The sequence below is a fragment of the Nelumbo lutea genome, chromosome 6 (assembly GCF_056320005.1).
Source record: "Nelumbo lutea isolate HS-2025 chromosome 6, American lotus-T2T, whole genome shotgun sequence".
Taxonomy (NCBI): Eukaryota; Viridiplantae; Streptophyta; class Magnoliopsida; order Proteales; family Nelumbonaceae; genus Nelumbo; species Nelumbo lutea.
In genome coordinates, this window is record NC_142689.1 from 6787431 (window position 1) to 6805727 (window position 18297).

The 18297-nt window shown below is 36.3% G+C and overlaps 1 protein-coding gene and 1 long non-coding RNA gene across 4 annotated transcripts; one reads left to right on the forward strand and one right to left on the reverse strand.

The window, feature by feature from the left end:
* Positions 1 to 6940: 6940 nt before the first annotated feature.
* Positions 6941 to 11384, reverse strand: LOC148847081 (transcription factor MYBS3-like). 2 transcript variants are annotated; one of them, XM_088948531.1, is made up of 3 exons: positions 10834 to 11384; positions 7737 to 7945; positions 6941 to 7483 (listed from the first exon to the last, which is right to left on the reverse strand). In XM_088948531.1, exons 1-3 carry the CDS (start codon positions 11129 to 11131, stop codon positions 7064 to 7066), a joined length of 927 nt encoding a protein of 308 aa, XP_088804657.1. In that variant the 5' UTR covers positions 11132 to 11384; the 3' UTR covers positions 6941 to 7063. The 2 variants fall into 2 exon arrangements, with proteins under 2 accessions (XP_088804657.1, XP_088804656.1); XM_088948530.1 differs by having other exon boundaries at positions 6941 to 7594.
* Positions 11385 to 15537: 4153 nt separating this feature from the next.
* On the forward strand, positions 15538 to 17726 carry LOC148847082 (uncharacterized). Of its 2 annotated transcripts, none has more exons than XR_016100409.1 (3): positions 15538 to 16079; positions 16301 to 16498; positions 16655 to 17726. It is a non-coding gene; the product is annotated as an uncharacterized LOC148847082 (long non-coding RNA). The 2 variants fall into 2 exon arrangements; XR_016100410.1 differs by having other exon boundaries at positions 15944 to 16146.
* The last annotated feature ends 571 nt before the right edge of the window (positions 17727 to 18297 follow it).

An 18297-nucleotide genomic window follows, 5' to 3' on the forward strand; every position in this document is an offset into this window, starting at 1 on the left:
AAATTTATGAGCAGGATATAGTTTATAAGGGGTTACTAATATCTAGGAGGGGGCTGTAAATTAGATTTCTGAGGGGACTGCAGTTCAAAAATCCCTAAAAAAAACATCATGAAGTTCTAAAACCACTTTAATCATTAAAACATATATCAACATCAGTTAATTGTTTATGTTAGATTAATTAATTAATAAGTAAAGCTACTTACTCCACTTGGAATAACAAATGATACGTGTAGTTAATGACAGTAGTGAGAATCATGACAGAGAAGGTAGTTCTACCATTTAGTGATAATCCATGACAGAGAACCAAGAGTGGAAGTACAGAACTGTAACATAAAGTCATAACCAGAATTCGTATTTTAATATTCTGATTACATGAACTCTAATATGTAAATAGGATGGCAATGGGGAGGGTTCGGGGCAGGTTTGGAATTCCCCGTCCCTATCTCCGACCCTTGTCAGGAATAAACGTTGTCCTTCATTGCTGATTTTCGATGGGGACGGGTTTTCTGTAAATCTGAATCTCCAAATTTTTTAGTTAGTAGTATTTTAAAAAACATAAATTTACTTTAACTACATAATTTTTTTTAAATAAAAATAATGTTTTAAATATATTTTGATATATATAAATAATATTGTATATAATAGCATATATTCAATATAAATAATATTTACTATATAATCGAGGTCGAATCGGGGTGGAGACCCCAATCCCCATCCTGGACCCTGACCCTGATCAGGAAAACCTATTAATCCTCATCCCCATCCCTAACCCTGACCCCGATCAGGGAAATCTATTAACCCTCGTCCCCATCCTCATCCCACCAAAGCAATCCCTATCCTCGGTCCCATCGAGTCGAAGAAATCAGTTCTCTATTGGGGATGGAGAAAATTGCTATTCCTATATACAAATACCAAAAAACTCTAATATGAATGAAGAAAAAACAAGAGAAACACCAATAGAATTGCTTTATAGATTTATTTTTGTTATCTTCTCCGTGAGGTGTTTGGACCGGAACAAGGATATAAGATGGGAGAGAAAGGATAGAAGAAAGGGTGGGAAAGCTTTCTGATTGGGTTAGATTTCAATTTTGAAGGTTTTTCCTTTTTATTCTTATTATTAGAAATAGAATAAAAAGTAAATATTGTTAGATATAGGATATTAGATTAAGTGGAAGGACGTTAATGATAAACGGACTCCTTGTTAACGTTACTGGACCACGCTCAATGTTATATGTAACTGGGTGGCTTTAACTTTTAAATGTTTTAAGAAAGATGACAGATGTCACAAGGCAACAGGAATTCCTGTCATCAGTGAAAAACAACAATAAATAAAACAGTTACCGAGTAAAGAGATATCTAGTAAAGGGGTTGACTAAAATACCGAAAAAACTTACTGCCATTCAACTGGTTTCAAAAAAAAAAAAAAAAAACTGGTTTCTACCGGTATCATAAAAAATATGACCAATCAGGGTATTCATCAAAATTCATTGGGGATAGTTTTATTGATCAGTGCTCTTCTAATACTATGGCTTTCCCGGTATCGTAGATTTTTCCCTTCATAAAACATAAAGGTAGACCCCTATAGAGTGTCTTATTAAATGACCCTTTAAATAATTCTTGGCCCTATCACCAACAATTCAATGGTTAAGATTATACGGTAATTATACTTCTATCAATTAGAATAGTCCGCGTTACCTCCTTACATTTCCATGATGAAAGAGTTTATTAAGAATGACCTGTTTGGTTTAGTTTTCTTGCACGATGAGAAAGTTAGGGTTGCCTAGTTGTTTATATGTTGTTGTCGTATCATCTCTCTTTTTTTTTCTACTAAAAAGTAACTGATTTTGCCGGAAAACTGGTACATTAGTTCGCTTATTGTGTCCATGAACTTCAATGCTAACAAGTCACAAGTCAAGAAGAGCATTAATGTCTAATTAATAGCTTTTAATTATTTGTCTAAATTAAGGAACTGTGCCTATTCTCACTTTCTCTCCCTCTCTTTCTCTCTTTCTGCATGAGACAAAATTGTGTTAGGTTTGTTCTTTGACGTTACGGTTGCAATTATTAATGTCTCCTGCTAGAGTAAACCAACTCAACGAATTGAGTAACGCTGAAGTTTGGGAATGAATTCTTCCGACACCAAACATTTGGCTCAGTTTGTAAGAAAGTGAAGAGGAAGTGAAATAAAGTAATCCCCAGTCCCCACTCTATAAGAAACCTGCAAAATTTTTTATCTACTTTAGATTTGCACTACATACAGGGGGCCATGAATTTATTTGAAATTAATTAATTCAACCAAACATGATGGAGGAAGAGAATGAGATGAAACTTATAAAAGAAAAGATATATAGAGCACCAAGCAAATGGAAAAACAGTAATTAATATATGATTTCCTTTTTTGTATTACACATTACACATTAGAAGGGGATTTATGGATGGGTCCATGGGAACAGAGCAGCTAGGGACTAGGGTGCATTGAGGATTGAAGTGCATTCATCTTTACGACGTAAAGCCTACAGTTATGTAGGTTTTATTCTGTGCATCCATATCAGAAGGGGCGCCAAGTGGCTATCTCAGGTTCTCAGCTACAGGGTGAAAATCTCTTTTGTTGCTGAAAATTGACAAGAGAGATAAAAATATAAAATAAATTATAATGTTGCACTGAGATCAAAAGTGGAATATCGATGTGTGTATGTATGTCTCCAGAAGGTAGAAATAGTTGTTTTTCTGTTCTACATATATAAGCAGATTAAATTCAGAGACACCAACTTCGAGTCTCAGTTTGGAGCATTCAAATATGTACGGTATAATTAAAACCTTGTATATGGCTTTTTTTAAACGTTGTATTTACACTTTCTAATGAAGCGTAAATGCATGTATATATAATATCTAAATGTTTGAGACTATGTTATTTAGGGACCCAGATAAAACAACTCAGCTCAGAGCACAAGATATGAATGAGTTTGTATTTGTCGACCCTTCAAGCCCAATGGGCTTCCATGCGAAATAACATATTAAGTCTTAATTTGGAAAGAATACAAATGCAAATATGTAAAGTATAAATAAAATATAAGATTTTGTACTTTACATATTTATATTTGTATTTCTTTTAAATATAGCATAAGGCTTAGTTTGGGAGGAATACACTTAGTTTGGAAGAAGTACAAATGCAAATATGTACAGTACAAATATATGTAAAATAATACAAATTAGAAGGTTTTATACTCTACAAATTTGTATTTATACTTCTTCCAAAGTGAGCTTAAAAAACAAAAACCTAGGGCATCAGCTAAACTTAATATTTTAGGTTAATGATTACTTGAAAGGGCATATTATCAAAAAGACACATAAAAATATGCATGAAAATAAATTTTTGGGTAAAATATAAAAACCTCCCCTGAGTTTTTTTGACAATCTTATAAACATCCCCTATGTTTTGATTTTAACAGAATCCTCCCCTATAGTTTTGAAAAAAGCTATAAATACCTCCCTTCCATTAAAGTTCCATTCACTCGAAAGAAAAATTTACTAAAATACCCTTAAATACTACCAAGTATCATCCTCTTCTTTATGAGATGTATACTTCTACATCAAGTTCAACAAGAACAGAGCAAGCTTCTCTTTGAAACAAAAACATCTCCACAAATTCACTAGCAACATTCCCGTAGGTTTCAGCAAGATTTCAACAGGCAGTTGATAATCTTAATTTAGATTCCATGTTTGATTTCTCTAGTTTGCCAAGATTTTTGCTCTTGGGGATCAATCCGTGTGGAAGGCAATGTCTTTGACTTTGTTCATGTTAAATTTAATAAAACAATTGAGAGAAATAGGTTGGCGCTTAATACTTAATAGAACTTTGATTTTTTTTTTTTTGTTTTATGATTTGAGATCGTGTTAGGAATTTCTTTGAACACTTGGAGTACTGTCACGCACATCGTAAGAACGCATTATAAAGATGAGTTCAATACGGTTGAAGCCTTTTGGGTATATTAAATAGTTTTGAAAAATGGTTGTTAAATTACTTAAATAGTAAAAAGGAATCGCTTAAAACCATTTGACAGACATCTCCACGGAGTCTCTAGATTGTGGTTCCTATTTGCCTATCACCTGAAAAAAAAAAAAAAAAAAAAAACAGAAAATGAAAAGAAAAAAAATAGGAAAGAAATAGAATGAAGAAAGAAAGAGAAGAACAAAAGAGGGAAAATTAAGAAAATGTGAAAAATAAATAAAATAGAGCAAAAGGATAAAAAAATGAGCGACGATTGGTTAGCTCAATTGAGACAGAGAAGTGGAAAAAACAGGGGTAGGAGATTAGTTTGCTTCGGTTACCTCTTTAAGGGTAAATGTGGTATTTTAAGAAAATTAATGTATTACATTAGGGTTTTCAGCCTGAAAAACTAAGAGGGAGGTATATGCACCATTTTTCAAAACTATAAGGGAGGATTATGTTCATATCAAAACACAGGGGAGACTTATAAGATTGTCAGAAAACTCATGAGAGGTTTTTGTATTTTACCCTAAATATTATGGTATCCGGCTTGAGTTTTAGTTGGATTTTCAGGATAGGTAGCGAAAGGCTTAAGAATGCCCAAGTTGATCTGGAGTCAGGCCTGACTCTTTATGTCCAGCCCTAGTCAATGGCCTACATATCCAATTACAGCCCATGACAAAGTTAGTTGGGCCAACCCATATTCCAATTGGGCCGGCTTAAGTTATAACTGTAGGGTCACTGGTGATTAATTTTTATCTAGTTGACATGTATATTTCTCCCACGCTGAATATTCAGCCAACACAACTGTCGAGAAAAATTAAATACAGAACGAAGAAGAATCCTCTGCATGGAAAGCATTGCCCACCTGTTCAAATTTCAATCTACAAAGAGAAAATGTGTCAGTTAGGGGTGGCAATTTTCAACCCAATCCCAATCCGTGAACCCGCCCAACCCACCCATTGAACCCTAATCCATGGTTGAATAACTCAACAAGTGATTTTCTAACCCTACCCCTCTCTCTCTCTCTCCTCTCTAAACCCTAATCCATGATTGAAGATCTTAGCGAGTGATTTTCTAACTCTCTCTCTCTCTCTCCCCCCCCCCCCCCCAAATCCAAACCCTAAGTGATACTAACTCAAACAGTGGTGATCCCTCCATACGTGAACCAAAGCTGCTACAAGGATGACACAGAGCTCATTCATTTATTTCTGTTATGCTCTGTTTCACATTTTATAGCTTCATTCAGTTGCAACAATATGGATGAGGGAGTGTAGACTTTACTGTAGTTTATCAAAAACAAAAGGGGGTCCCCAAACAGAGTGTGATGTGCGTTAATAAAAGAAGATAGTCATTTTCAATGGTGCTAATAAAATTCAGATGACCAGAGCCCATCGTTTCTCTATGAATATCTCATAGTCCCTTTCTAAATGTAACAGAAGTTCAACCTTTCTATAATTTCTATTTAATAATGTTTATACTTTCTTATAATTTTGTTATGTTTTTTGCAATTTTTATATTTTCTGAAATTTATATACATATTTCTGTAATTTCCTTTTTTCTTTGTTTCTATGTAATTTTTGTTATATTTTCTTTTGCAACTTCTATTATCTGTTGTGTTGAAATGTTTTGCAGTAAATTTTGTTATTTTTCCACATTTCTTTGTTTCCTCTATAACTTTTGTTTTTTTTCTTTTTGCAATTTATGTTATTTTAGTGGGTTTCTATATTTTTTGTAATTTTTATAATTTTCTTCATTTTCATGTTTCTGCAATTTATGTTTTCTGGTTTTTATTTTTTATTTTTAGCAATTTATATTGACTTTCTTCATTTTTTTTTGTGTTTTTGTAATTCTGGCAATAGTTCTTGCGATTTTAATTATCTTCCATATTTATATTCTCCTGATTTTTTTTTGTATTTTTTATGTTTTTCTAATTTCTGTATTTTCTACAATTTATACTTGTACTGTTTAATAAGTGAAAGAGTCATGGGTTGGGTCGGTTGGGTTAAGGCGGGTTTGGGTTCAACCCAATCCATTTAATTACACAAACGAGTCATTAATGGGTTGACGGGTTAGATGGGTTGGGTTGAAGTGTAACCCAAACTCAACCCACCCAAACCCGCCCGATTGCCACTCCTATTCTAAGTCCACATTAGACGATCTTTTCCATATACTGGTCTAAGTCCACGTGGACATTTTTATCAAATCTTGGACAGAATAATGCCGTCGAATAACATCTTCAGACAGGGATTTCAGCCTGAGATTTGCCCCATGAACACCGGTATTTTAAGAAAATGTGGGATCTTCGATGGACCTTCGGGCAATTCTTCTTTTATATTTTATTATTATTATTATTATTTTTTCCTTTTTAGAGGCCAAAGCCTACTTCCATTCATTCAACAATCAATGTCTCGATACAAGACTACAAGGGATGATCCTCAATAAGAGGTTGATCAATAGATCCGGGAAGATGAACACCATTAATGAAGTGGGTGAGTTGCCCAAGACCAAGAGAGAAACGGGCTAGCTAGAACATGAGCGCAACATTATTAGAATCCCAGCCCACATGGTGAATTCAAGGAACATTCTCAAGCGTTTGAGAATGTGGGAGACAAGAGTCTTCTAACAGGATTTGAATGATGTCTGTTGTAATCTAAATTTGTACGCAAAATCGCACGAGTTGGAGACAAAATTGCAGACCCAATTCAACTGCTTGTCACGAGTTGGACATAATTCTTGACCTGGTAGATCTCCTGGGTAGGACTGGTTTAATTCTTTAGCCTCTCTCTCTCTCTCTCTCTCTGACTATTAATATACACATATTTCTATAAAAGGACTATCTGATTATTCATTCTGATGCAAGAATTTTCCATTAGCCTTTTGTTTACAGTTACAGCAGCCCCACCCCAACCATTTTAACTTCTTGTTATCAGGATTAGGAAGACTTTCGTCTTGTGTAGACAATGAAAATTTATATAGAAAAAGAAGTGTTGGGGAAAATTAATCAAGAAAAGATCATCAAGTTAAAAAATAAAAACTAGATAAAGAGCTTTTCTGTCCATGATCTTAATTAAATTAAACTGCATGGATTATACTACTGTTACTCTTGCTCAAATCTGACCCACTGACAGGAGGATTTGCATGGAAGGCCGACTGCCTGGATGGAGCTCCTCTCAATTTTAAGGTGAGTGGTGAGGGTTCTATTCGACCAGCAGCAGCCTCTCCTAGACTAAGTGTAGATAACCCCACCACTTCATCTACATTGAAAGGATCCTTGGAAAGTATTGGGGTTGGCTTTAGAACCTGATGGTGATGGGAAGTCTCCCCTACATTAATATCTTCTCCAGCAGGGGCCAGACCTGATGGCCAGAACGGGAATGGAATGGGTAGGTATGTTGTGAAATGCCCTGGAACCATTGCTGCAAAATTTTCAACTTTTACGCTTTCATCAGCTTTGACAGTCTCATCGGGAATGGCTTCCATAGGTTCACTTTCCTGGTCAAGTGAGAGATGCAACGTAGGCAATGAGTTCACATTCTCGCTCTCCCTGGCCTGAGAAGAATGGTGCACTAACTGTTCTTCTGGTGCAGGTGTCCTATCTATAGACTGAAAATTCGAAATAAAAAGAGAAGCTACACATTTATTTCTATGTATTTGTTTCGAATGCAAGATATTTTTGTGAATTCTGCCTAAAACAGTGTGAAAGAGTAATAAACATAACAACAGTAGAATGAAGAACTAGACAAACCATATCTGGGATCATATCGAATAGGCTTGAGCGCCTCTTTCTCCGGGTTGCATTACTCTGTCGAATGAAGTACTTCTGGGCATGGCTGGCTACCTGAGTTGGAGTCCTTGATATTACAAAATTGCGTGCAATTCCACGCCAGTCTCCCTTCCCCAACTTCTGCAGGCCCATTAAGAACAGCCGGTGCTCTTCTTCAGTCCATGGGACCCCTGAAGACCATACCAGAAGCCAATTCATTACTCTGAACAAGATGATAATAACCCTTATACAACCATATCCATCCCATGTGACAAAGGATTAGGAACATTTAATAACACCAGCAACAGCTCAACAGTTCACCCCAGATGATTTATTTGGCTAGTTGTTTACCAAATCCAGCATTTATCATGAAATTGCTTTTGAAGGGTTTCACATATAAATTGTTTTGGAGACTGGTTAATGGTCTAAACTATTCACCCACAATCCGCATTCACTCTCTAATTGGACAATGCCATTGCAAGTTTCTCTAGCTCCCCACTCCACACCAAATAAAACCCCTCATTCAGAAATTAATTCCTTTCTACTCCAAACTGAATCTCAAGGTTGGAAAACTATAGCCTTGGCTTTGCACACAAGTCTGTTTGTGTGATGACTTGAATTTAACAATGAATAAGCATTTACTAGGATAAGCATTATAGAAAATTGGAGTATAACAAAGAGGGAAAACAACATAATGTGCTGACTCATCCATAACATCTTCACCACTGAATGATTGGGGATTACCTCCTGATCTCAGTGACTAATGTCCCTTAATTATTGACCGTTATAACCATATCATCTAATAGGCACATATTGCCTCTGTTGAGAGGGGGGAAGAGGATCAAATCTATGGTTGTCACAGTTGAGATTGATTTAGATGATAAGATTCAGTAGTTGCTAAGAGATCTTCACTTTCTATTGGCAGAAGATGACCTATTCTGACACCAATTTGACTGTTGCCTCTTGGATCTTTGGCTTCTTCTGAGAAAAAAAAAATTAGCTAATGCCAGTGAGCCTAACAAAGTTTGAAGACTAAAATCAAAGGGATTCATGTTTCTTGATAAGAATTCAAGTGCCTAATCGACTTCAAACTTGCGATCTAACCCAATAAGATTCGGATACTTCATCCAAACAAAAAAGAGACACTCTTTGTTATAATCTGAAAGGTTCTTAGACTATGTTTTAGCACTTTTTAGGCCAACAGAATCACAGTGCCTATTGACATGGTTAAATCCATATTTGGCTTGGTAATCTAGAGGAATCATGACCAAGCTTTAACAACATAAAATTTTCGGCTTGAAATTCTTTTCCAATTGCTCAAAATAAAGTAGGGCTTTTTTTTTGCATTAAAATGTTGTACGTTTGGATGTTTATAATCAATCAGGAAAAAGTCCAATACAGATTTGGCCGTATGGGCTGATATGGACAGTGGGATTGGGCACATGGCAAATCCAGTCGATACTCTTTCAGATAGAAGGTCCCAATTTTCCACATGATTGTTCCACAAGGCAGAATAGGCAGAGCTCCCTATTTGACCAGATTAGGATACCTTTAGAGAGAGAGGTGCATGCACATGTGTATGGTGAAAAGCATAACTTGTGAATTCTTAATAAGTCAAAAGCCACAAAGTAAAACATAAAAAAAAAAAAAGAAAAGAAAAGAAAAGAAAAGAAAAGAGAAAGAAAATAGAAAGATTACATAAGAGATCTGTGAAAGAAGGTAGGAGTTGACATTGAAATTTCCAAGTTATTATTAAAATTGGAGCCAAAGCAACACGATGCAATAAATCAACAACCGACATTGTTGAAAAATCTAAATTTTAAAGGAGGCAAACAGGGACATCTATATCCTCGACCACTATCAAATGTTCCCGCAAAATTAATTGAAAGTGAAAAAAAAAATAGAAAAGAAAGAAAAACCTGATCCATAAAACAACTTTATGAAATTTAACTCGGCAGTAGGTTTGAATTTGGTTTGGGGGGATCAAGGGTGATATGCTCTAATTGAGGAAAATAGCAGAAGACTGAAAACGCTTTACTTGGAGGATACTTATCTATAATTTCCGTCAGTTTCCTGACTTTCTCTTAAGGTGTAATTTCATGGAGATTACTTGATAATTATCACTGTCATTTGCTTCTGTTGTTTGATGGCTAGAACTTGGAAAAATGCACAACTGTAATCTTAGGCAGATTCATGACACAGAGAAAAGGAAAAATATCAACACAAGTCTGCAAGCTTCTTTCCTAATTATAATGTTAATTACAACAATAATATTGATTGATAAAAAATATGACAATAATGATGAATAATACCAAGTGATCCGAATAAGAATTCCCAAAATAATCTGTTGTTGTTGTTTTTGTTATTAACAAGAAGAAATCACAGAAATAATAGAAATAACAGAGACGGGAACAGAGGAGAAAAGAATGACCTATAATGGAAAAGTTAGAAAAATAAAAGAAAATAAAGGCTAAAACAAAACAGAGGAAGGTATCACCGATATAAAGAGATGAAATTTAAATAAATATTGAAACAAAACTTACTGGAAATTAAATTAAATTAGAATTTAGTAGAGACATTTGGAAGGATAACAGACAGAATCCCTGAACGTACCAAGTGTCGGGTAAATAGAAATATAAACGAACAGTTACAGGCTCATTAAAGACTTCTGTTAACGCACCATTGCATAAGAAATGAAGAAATGTGAAAATAAAAAAAAAATATATATCACAATTAAGAAAGCATTTTTTTTCAGAGAAAGCTAAAAAGAAAATGAGTTCTTTTTTTTTTTCCTCAAGGACTGTAGGAATCAGGTACCAATCAGATCAAAATGAAAGGTGGTAGCGTATTATCAAAATAAAGAAGACCCTCATCCCCACATAATGAAGGATACATATTGAAGAAAGACATGATCAAAATCTCAACTTTACCCAAAGTCCAAACAAAGTTCCTTGCTTAGATCCAACTGGATAAAAAATAGAAGATCAGAACAAGAAACTGAGAAAGAAAAGATGTCCAAAACAATGAAATAATACTGAAATCCGGACATAATTCTGTCAATCGAAAAAGAAAATGTTACCCTTCTTCCTCTCGCCTCGACAATTGGAAGAACAAGAGGCGTGAGCAGGATCATCAGAGACGTAACCTTCAGCAACGGGCGTTGGATCTCGAAGAGGATCAGAAGGAGAAGCAGAGTTGGGTGATGCGGCAGCAGAGGAGAAGGAATAAAAGTAAGAAGAGGAGAGATTGCCCATACTGGCACTCTTCTTTATAGACCCATCTGTCAGTCGAACACCGAACAACTTGACTCCTCCTCTCGTTGGGCACGTCCGCGAGTTGTGCCCGTTGTTGCTACAATGAGAGCACCGCCGAGTCATTGCCACCTCGCTATGCCAAGATCACTCCTCTTCGCTGTTCTCTCTCACCGGACTCAGCCCTTCAGCAGTGCGTCAGTCGGAGAACGATGAACGAAGAGACAAACTTAGTTGCGCAGTGCGACAGAGAGATCAGAGGCTGAGAGGAATATAGAGGACGGAAGAAAGATATACATAAGCTGTTGTTGAGAGAAGAGAAACTAAAGGAGATGGTTGCATGTGTGTGTTTTATGTTTGTTTTTCGTTTTTGTTTCCCTTTTTTAGTTTTTTTTTTTTTTTATGTTTATATATATCTGGGGAAGGGAATATGTGTACTTTAAGACTTCTTTGTTGGATTAATTACGGAATTGGTCAGACTCCCTCTGGTCTCCCGTTTTTTATCCAAAATGACAGGACTACCGACTAAGCTAGACTAGACATAATTGGCAAACTCCGGATAGGAGGTCCGAACCCTTATCCACATTGTTTTTGGTCATGACTTATGAGCCTAAGGGAATCTATTATCCTTTCTATCAATAATATCGTGAATCCCTAAGGGATAGAAAATTTCCTGTCCCACCCAATAGAATTTGAACAGGTTACATACTCTTTTTTTCACTTGAAATTACTGGCGTCTAGAATATTTAAGTCTAGAATCCAAAACTCTTTTTGATTTCATTAACCCACCCAATCCACCCCTCCCTCATTCATCATTCCTCTTCCTCTGTCTTACCCTCTTCTTTCCTTCTCTCTGCTACTCGTCCTTTTCCTCTACTTCTCTCGTTCGGACCGTCACTACTACAATCAGAATGGAAAAATGGAGTCATCATCAGTGACATTACCTCATGTTTTCAAAGTTTTAGAAGGTTATAACATCACATGCTCAATTTCATGTCACATTCCTTAACACCAAACACATTCATCACCGTCTCCTTCGCTTTACCAACCTCAACTCCCACGCACTTTGCCTGTTGGCCCCGATTCCACTTTGCAACCATCCCAAGTCTTCCTTTTGATCACCCCCACTCAGGTCCACACCTCATGGAATTGTTCGACTCCTTAAAATAATGGCCGGCTGCCTATGACATGCATCATAAGAAGATGGGATCATGCCATTCACCATTGATGTGGCTCAAGTGCTTAACATACCAATTATAATTTTTCATAGAGTCAACGCTTGTGGATTATATTTTTCATTTTCTTTGGGACAATGTTTAGTAAGGGAGATGGGTATTGGTCAGGATTGACAGTTGCCGTCGGCATGGCTGGGGGAGAGAAGCAATGTTTAAGGTTGCGAATGTTAAGTCACAAGGGACAGTTTTAGGGACCGTCTATGGAGTCTTGGGTTGCTTCATCTTCCAGAGATTCGAAGATATTAGGCTTCTCTCCCTTCTCTCATTGATCATCTTTACCAGTTTTTTAGGACGGAATTGGATGTATAATCAAGCCGGGGGCATTTCAGCTGTAATCACTGCATTAATTATATTGGAACGGAAGAATTACAGTCCTCTAAGTGCATTCGCAATTGTAAGAATTATGGAAAGCTTTATTGGATTATCATGCTCAATCATGGTAAAACTTCTCTTGAAACCCACAGGAGCTGCTACTCTAGCTAAAGTTGAACTTTGTTGGAATCTAGAGACACTTAACGACTGTATCCAATGCACAAGATTTTTTCCAGCCATACAAATGACAATTACCCTTGTTTATAGCAGTTAATGGGAATGAAAGGGAGATAGAGAGGAATGAAATAAGAGGTTCGGATTCACCAAGCGCTAGGAGGCAGCCCTGCTACCAGTAAAGCTTTAGAAGTTAGAATGCAAGTGAAGAACAAGAAATGAGAGGGAGAGAGATGGAAATATAAATAAATTTTTGACTCCGTAAAAATTGAATTGAAATATAAATAAAGATGTGGCAGATATTTGGGGGGACAGAAAATTTTCTGTCCTCTCTGGGGACAGACGATGTAATGGTTCTACAGTTTGTTTTCAGTTTTCGTACGCACGAAGTTCCGTTTAAGGAAAGCTTTTATCTATTAACTTTTTGGAATTTATTGCGGAAGGACAGAAACATCCTTTAACATACGAGGATTTGTCATTTCCGTCCCCAGGGAAGGGCAGCTGGATAATGAAATGAAGAGGTTTGGTTTGACTACAAATAAAAGGGCAAAGGGAAGGAAACGACTTGGCGACTGGATAATGAAATGAGAAATGGCGATTGGGCTATTATTAAAAGATTCCTGGAAACTCAGTCCAACTGTCCAAGTGGTATGGATTGTGGATTCACTTAGATAAACTCATTAAACAGAAAGAATGACTGCGAAATTTCTGATAAAGCGTTAGAGACGTGTCCGAAATCACGTCTGTCGCACTCCCACTTCAATTGACCGTGATGTGGAACGGGTCTCCAGTCTCCTCTCCTACTCGGGTCTTTTGGAGTGGAGAAGAAGCACTATAATAAAGTAAATAAAAGAAAACCTTTTGCTCTCAGATATGCATATGCTAGTCGGGTCCTTCGAGAAAAAAAAAATCATAGACGACCCACGAAACAATCACTTTCTATCGGGTTTTCGTTTCAGATCCGCATCCCTGATCCAAATTCAATCAAAGTATTTTTTTTTTTATATTCATTTTGTTAATAATTTTGTTATATTTTAATAATGATATACAAACCCAAATTGTATCCGAGCCGAGATTGATCTATTCAATGGATAAGATTCAGTTCAGATCCCAATATTAATATATCCAATCAAAATATCTATCTGATCTGCTTGGTGTCCATAAAGAGGATCCAAGGTGGTTTGGGGCTTGAGCTGTTTTTGTACTCTGGAGTAAACCATGGGTCCATGGCCAACGAAGGGCCTCTTACGTGATAAGAATATCCCTCCACGTGGCAAAAAAGGGTTAAGTCCTCAATCTACCTAATTGATCGATTAGGTGGTGGATTATGTAGTGGCCGTGGGAAAGTGAAGAGATATTTCCCTTTGGCGCGTGTCCACTGAGTTGTGTAAGCTATGGAAAGAGACCGATGACCCTAAAATCCATTGGATGTACTCTCCACGTATCTAGCTTAGCCACGTGGCAGATAAGATGATACACGTTTACCTTTGGTAGGCCCCCAGTTTCGGTGCTATATAACTGTATACACGTTAAAGAATCTATGGAAACAAAGTATACGCGTTAGGATTGTTGATATATCCACGTCTTTATTATGTTATCCGCATCCAACAACTGCAAATGATTCTGCAACGCTGCTCGAGAGGTGTTGTCCAGCCAAACAGTTAACATTACTTGTTTTTGCTACCATACTATTGCTGTTTTTACTTACAAACTTTTTGGGTTTTAGGTTGATCAATACAAACTGTTCATCAAATTCAAAGTTTGAGGGATGCTGGCATTTTTTTTTGTTGTTGATTTGATTCTTATGTTATGTGTGATAGTATATATTTTTCATCAATCTGTATCGATCAATTTAAACGTTTTAGAAAAAAACAGCAATAATATCAAAAACAACCATTTTCATCAAAACCCTTTTCAGTGAAAAATTCATTGATGGAAAACTTAATTGATGGATTTAAAATTTTAGTGGACTGTTATAATTTTTTGGATGTGATAATCGATGATGTAAATGTACAATAAAATCAATGTATTATTTATATCAGTTTTCGATGTAAACTTTATATTAATAACAAGTGCCTAAAAAATACAGATCATGAATGAAATTTTACACTAATCCCTATTTATACTGAAAATAAACATAGGCAAATATGAACTAATTGTAGAATTTTACATCGATTCATATTTACACCAAAAACAAATATAGTCTCAATTAACTAAAATAATGATGGAGGGAATGATCCCAACCAACCCGCCAGGCCGCTATCTTCCTTTGCCTACTTTGGTTTCCAACCAAATATGATCCACCTACAGCTCAGGATGTTCCCTTTCCAAATAGTCAAATGTTGAGTGAAGCATTTATGAACAATTCCAGACCCAACTCACATCCATCTTATTTAATTTGTTAGTGATTAATCATCTTAAACCATGGTTCAAAGCATTGATGCGTGTAATATATAAGCAAAAATTGTATACATCACAATTTAAAGGAGCAATATTCATGCTTTAAAATTGTTTCAGATTTTAAGATTTGAATCAGGCCAGGTTATCTCTAGGACGAGTATAACGTATAAATGATGGAATATGGACCTTTTCCCCTAAATCTTAAATATTTAATATTTATGGATTGAAAAGTCAATACGTTGCAATATTTCTAACCTTGTATTGAACTTTATGACACTTTATTGATTGGTAAAATGGAAATGCCAAACGAAAGGACTGAAAGCCTAGAATGGTCACTATTGGAAGATCCGGTTTGTAGATGCCACATGACATGGGGATTTGGTAAAGGCTTGGTTGGAATGATGAGTGAATATGAAATTTTATCTCTGCGCAGAAAAAAAGTGGGTTTGGATAAAGAAATGTGGAAGCTCTATAAATTTATGATAACTACTACTGTCTCCGCCTTTTATCAAATTATGCAGTGAATGGGATAAAATATGTTTTATCCATGAGTGGTGGAGTTCCAGGAATCTTTGAGACCTTATCAGAAATAAAGAGAGAGAGAAAAAGGAAGGAAAAAAAAAAGGAGGGTGGATGAATGACTAGTTTTACAAGTAAATATGCTAGTGGGAGGGAGAGTCCGCGTTCGTGAACCTGCGAATGAGAAAACGAAAAGTCGACCAGGCCAACGTTAATGTCCGTTTGAGCGTTGATATGGTCTGGTCGGTTCAATCGAATGGTTTACGCGGATATGAACCAGTTCGTGCGGACACGAATCGGTCTGAAACACGGACAAATTCTTCGATTTTGTTTCTCTTGGAGAGCTCCTTCCACCGAACCCTACCCTTCCTTCATCGGCGGCAATAGAGTTCTGGCGGTTGATCGACGGCGACAATGAGACCTCCGGCGGCAATGTGTTCTTCTCTCTTCTTCTTCTCCTCTTCTCTTATTCTTCTTCTCTTTTCATCGTCTTCTTCGATGGTAGGCAGCGATGCCTAGCCTTTTAATTCTTCTCTTTTTCTTCTTCTTTTTTATTTAATTTCATCTTTGATTTTGTTGTTCTGATGCAAACTTATTGATAAAACTCTGTAATAAGATCTTTTTCGTTTTTGTTGTTTGCTGTTCCTGTCTGTAGGAAATCTCAATTTGGAAATTAAGGTCTTGCTGTTGAGGTAAGCCTACAGAACATTTGGATGGATGGATGCAACCAATCAGTTCGAAAAATTCAACAAATCCCTAATCTCTGAATGCTCTGTTTTCCGATATTGTTAAACCCTAAAGTTTCCTACTGATAAGCAATTGCTGCATCTACCGTATGCCATATGATGCTTAGGTATTCAGTCTGAATACTCTGATTCTTCTTTTCTTTTCTTTTCTTTTTCTTGATATATAATCAGGTTTAGGACCGTATACTAGCACCGGATGTAATTCGCTCTTTCTGTTTCTGGAGTGGAATCCTCACTCACGCTCATCTATTACTGTGTTTCAGTACTAATCCTACCACCCCTTCAGATTGGACCTATCATCAGAGAAGACGAAAAAGAAGAGGATAAGAAGAAAAATGATCGCCGGCCCTACCACCGGATTTACTTGTTGAAGAAGAAGAATGCAGAATAGAAGAAGAAGAGAAGAGGAGAAGAAGAATGCATTGCTGCCGGAGATTTTTTTTTCGCCGTCGATGAATCGCCGCTGATGGAGGAAGGGTTTGGTGTATGAGTAGGGTTCGGTGGAAGAAGCTCTCAGAAAAATAGAATCAAAGAAACTAGGCCCTTTTGTCCCAGACCGGTTCGTATCCGCGTAAACCATCCGATTGAATCAATCAGACCACGTTAACGCTCAAACGGACATTAATGTTGTCCTGGTCGACGTATCATTCTCTCATTCGCGGATTCACGCGTTCTGTGCATCCATGGGTGCACTGTCTCTTTCTCTAATCTGGACTCAAGACCTTCATCAAGCGGCCCTCGTGGTCACTCTCATTATCTCGTCAACCAACTATAAAAATTTTGATGGCTGGTGTCACTATCTTTAGTTGCCAAATATCTCTAAACCCTTTAGTTTCTTTCTTCCTATAATTAGCAAACCAATCATCTTGCCATTGGTTGTGTGATAAAGAGTGTAACGTAGCTGAAAATGCAAGCAGTTCCCACAGCCTGCATTAATTATCAGAAAAGAGGCGGTTATGGCGAGTTCGAATTGCTCCCCACACGAGCACACCTCACAGCACATCTCAGTGTGCATCGGATGTGGTGGGACATGTTTCTAATACATGATTGGGATATACTACTAAGCTCTGAGGAATCCATACGATTATGCGAATTTGGCTATGGCTGCGTCCAATTTGTTAAATTAATGTACAAAGGAATGTCAAGGGAGATGATCACTCTAATCTCTCATACTTTTAGCATCAAGTGGCTGCTTTCATACTCCAACTCATGTTCTCATGCTTATTAGCATGATATTTTGCCATTGCACAAAGCAATGGATGTTATAATTACTATGTTTTAATATAGTTTATGACATTTTTAATAAAAAAAAAATATAAAAAGGTGTCTGACCAATCCAACCGCACGCTAAGGCTCATATTCAACTTGTTTGAGAAAAATTCTTTCAAATGTAATCGCCATTTTAAACTTTTTGGGTGCTTAATATTGGGCATTGCTAGATCAACATTTCATTTATTTTGATACATGATGTTGGTGGTAAATCCACCTTGACTTTGACTCATTGACATACGATGAAAGATATGTAAATTTAGACTTAGCAAAGTATACCAATCATACTATTCACGGGCTTGAAGTGGGTAGGGGTGGATTCGTGCCGAATATTCGGCTATTTGAGTTCGGCTCTCAGAAATAGTGTTAGGCTCGAATTCGATTTGAGCTAGAGACTTCAGCTTGAACTTGGTTCGGTTCAAAAGGTTACAAGTTTGAGTTCAGGTTGTCTCAAGCTCGAATGCAAACCAAGCTTTTTCTAAAAAATAAAAATTATACATATAGAAATATTTTTTATTTTACATATAAAAAAATTAAGAATTATGAAAATTATTTACTATTATACATAAAAAATAAAAATACTATATATAATAAAAATGATTTATTATATATTTATATGTATATGTATGTATATATG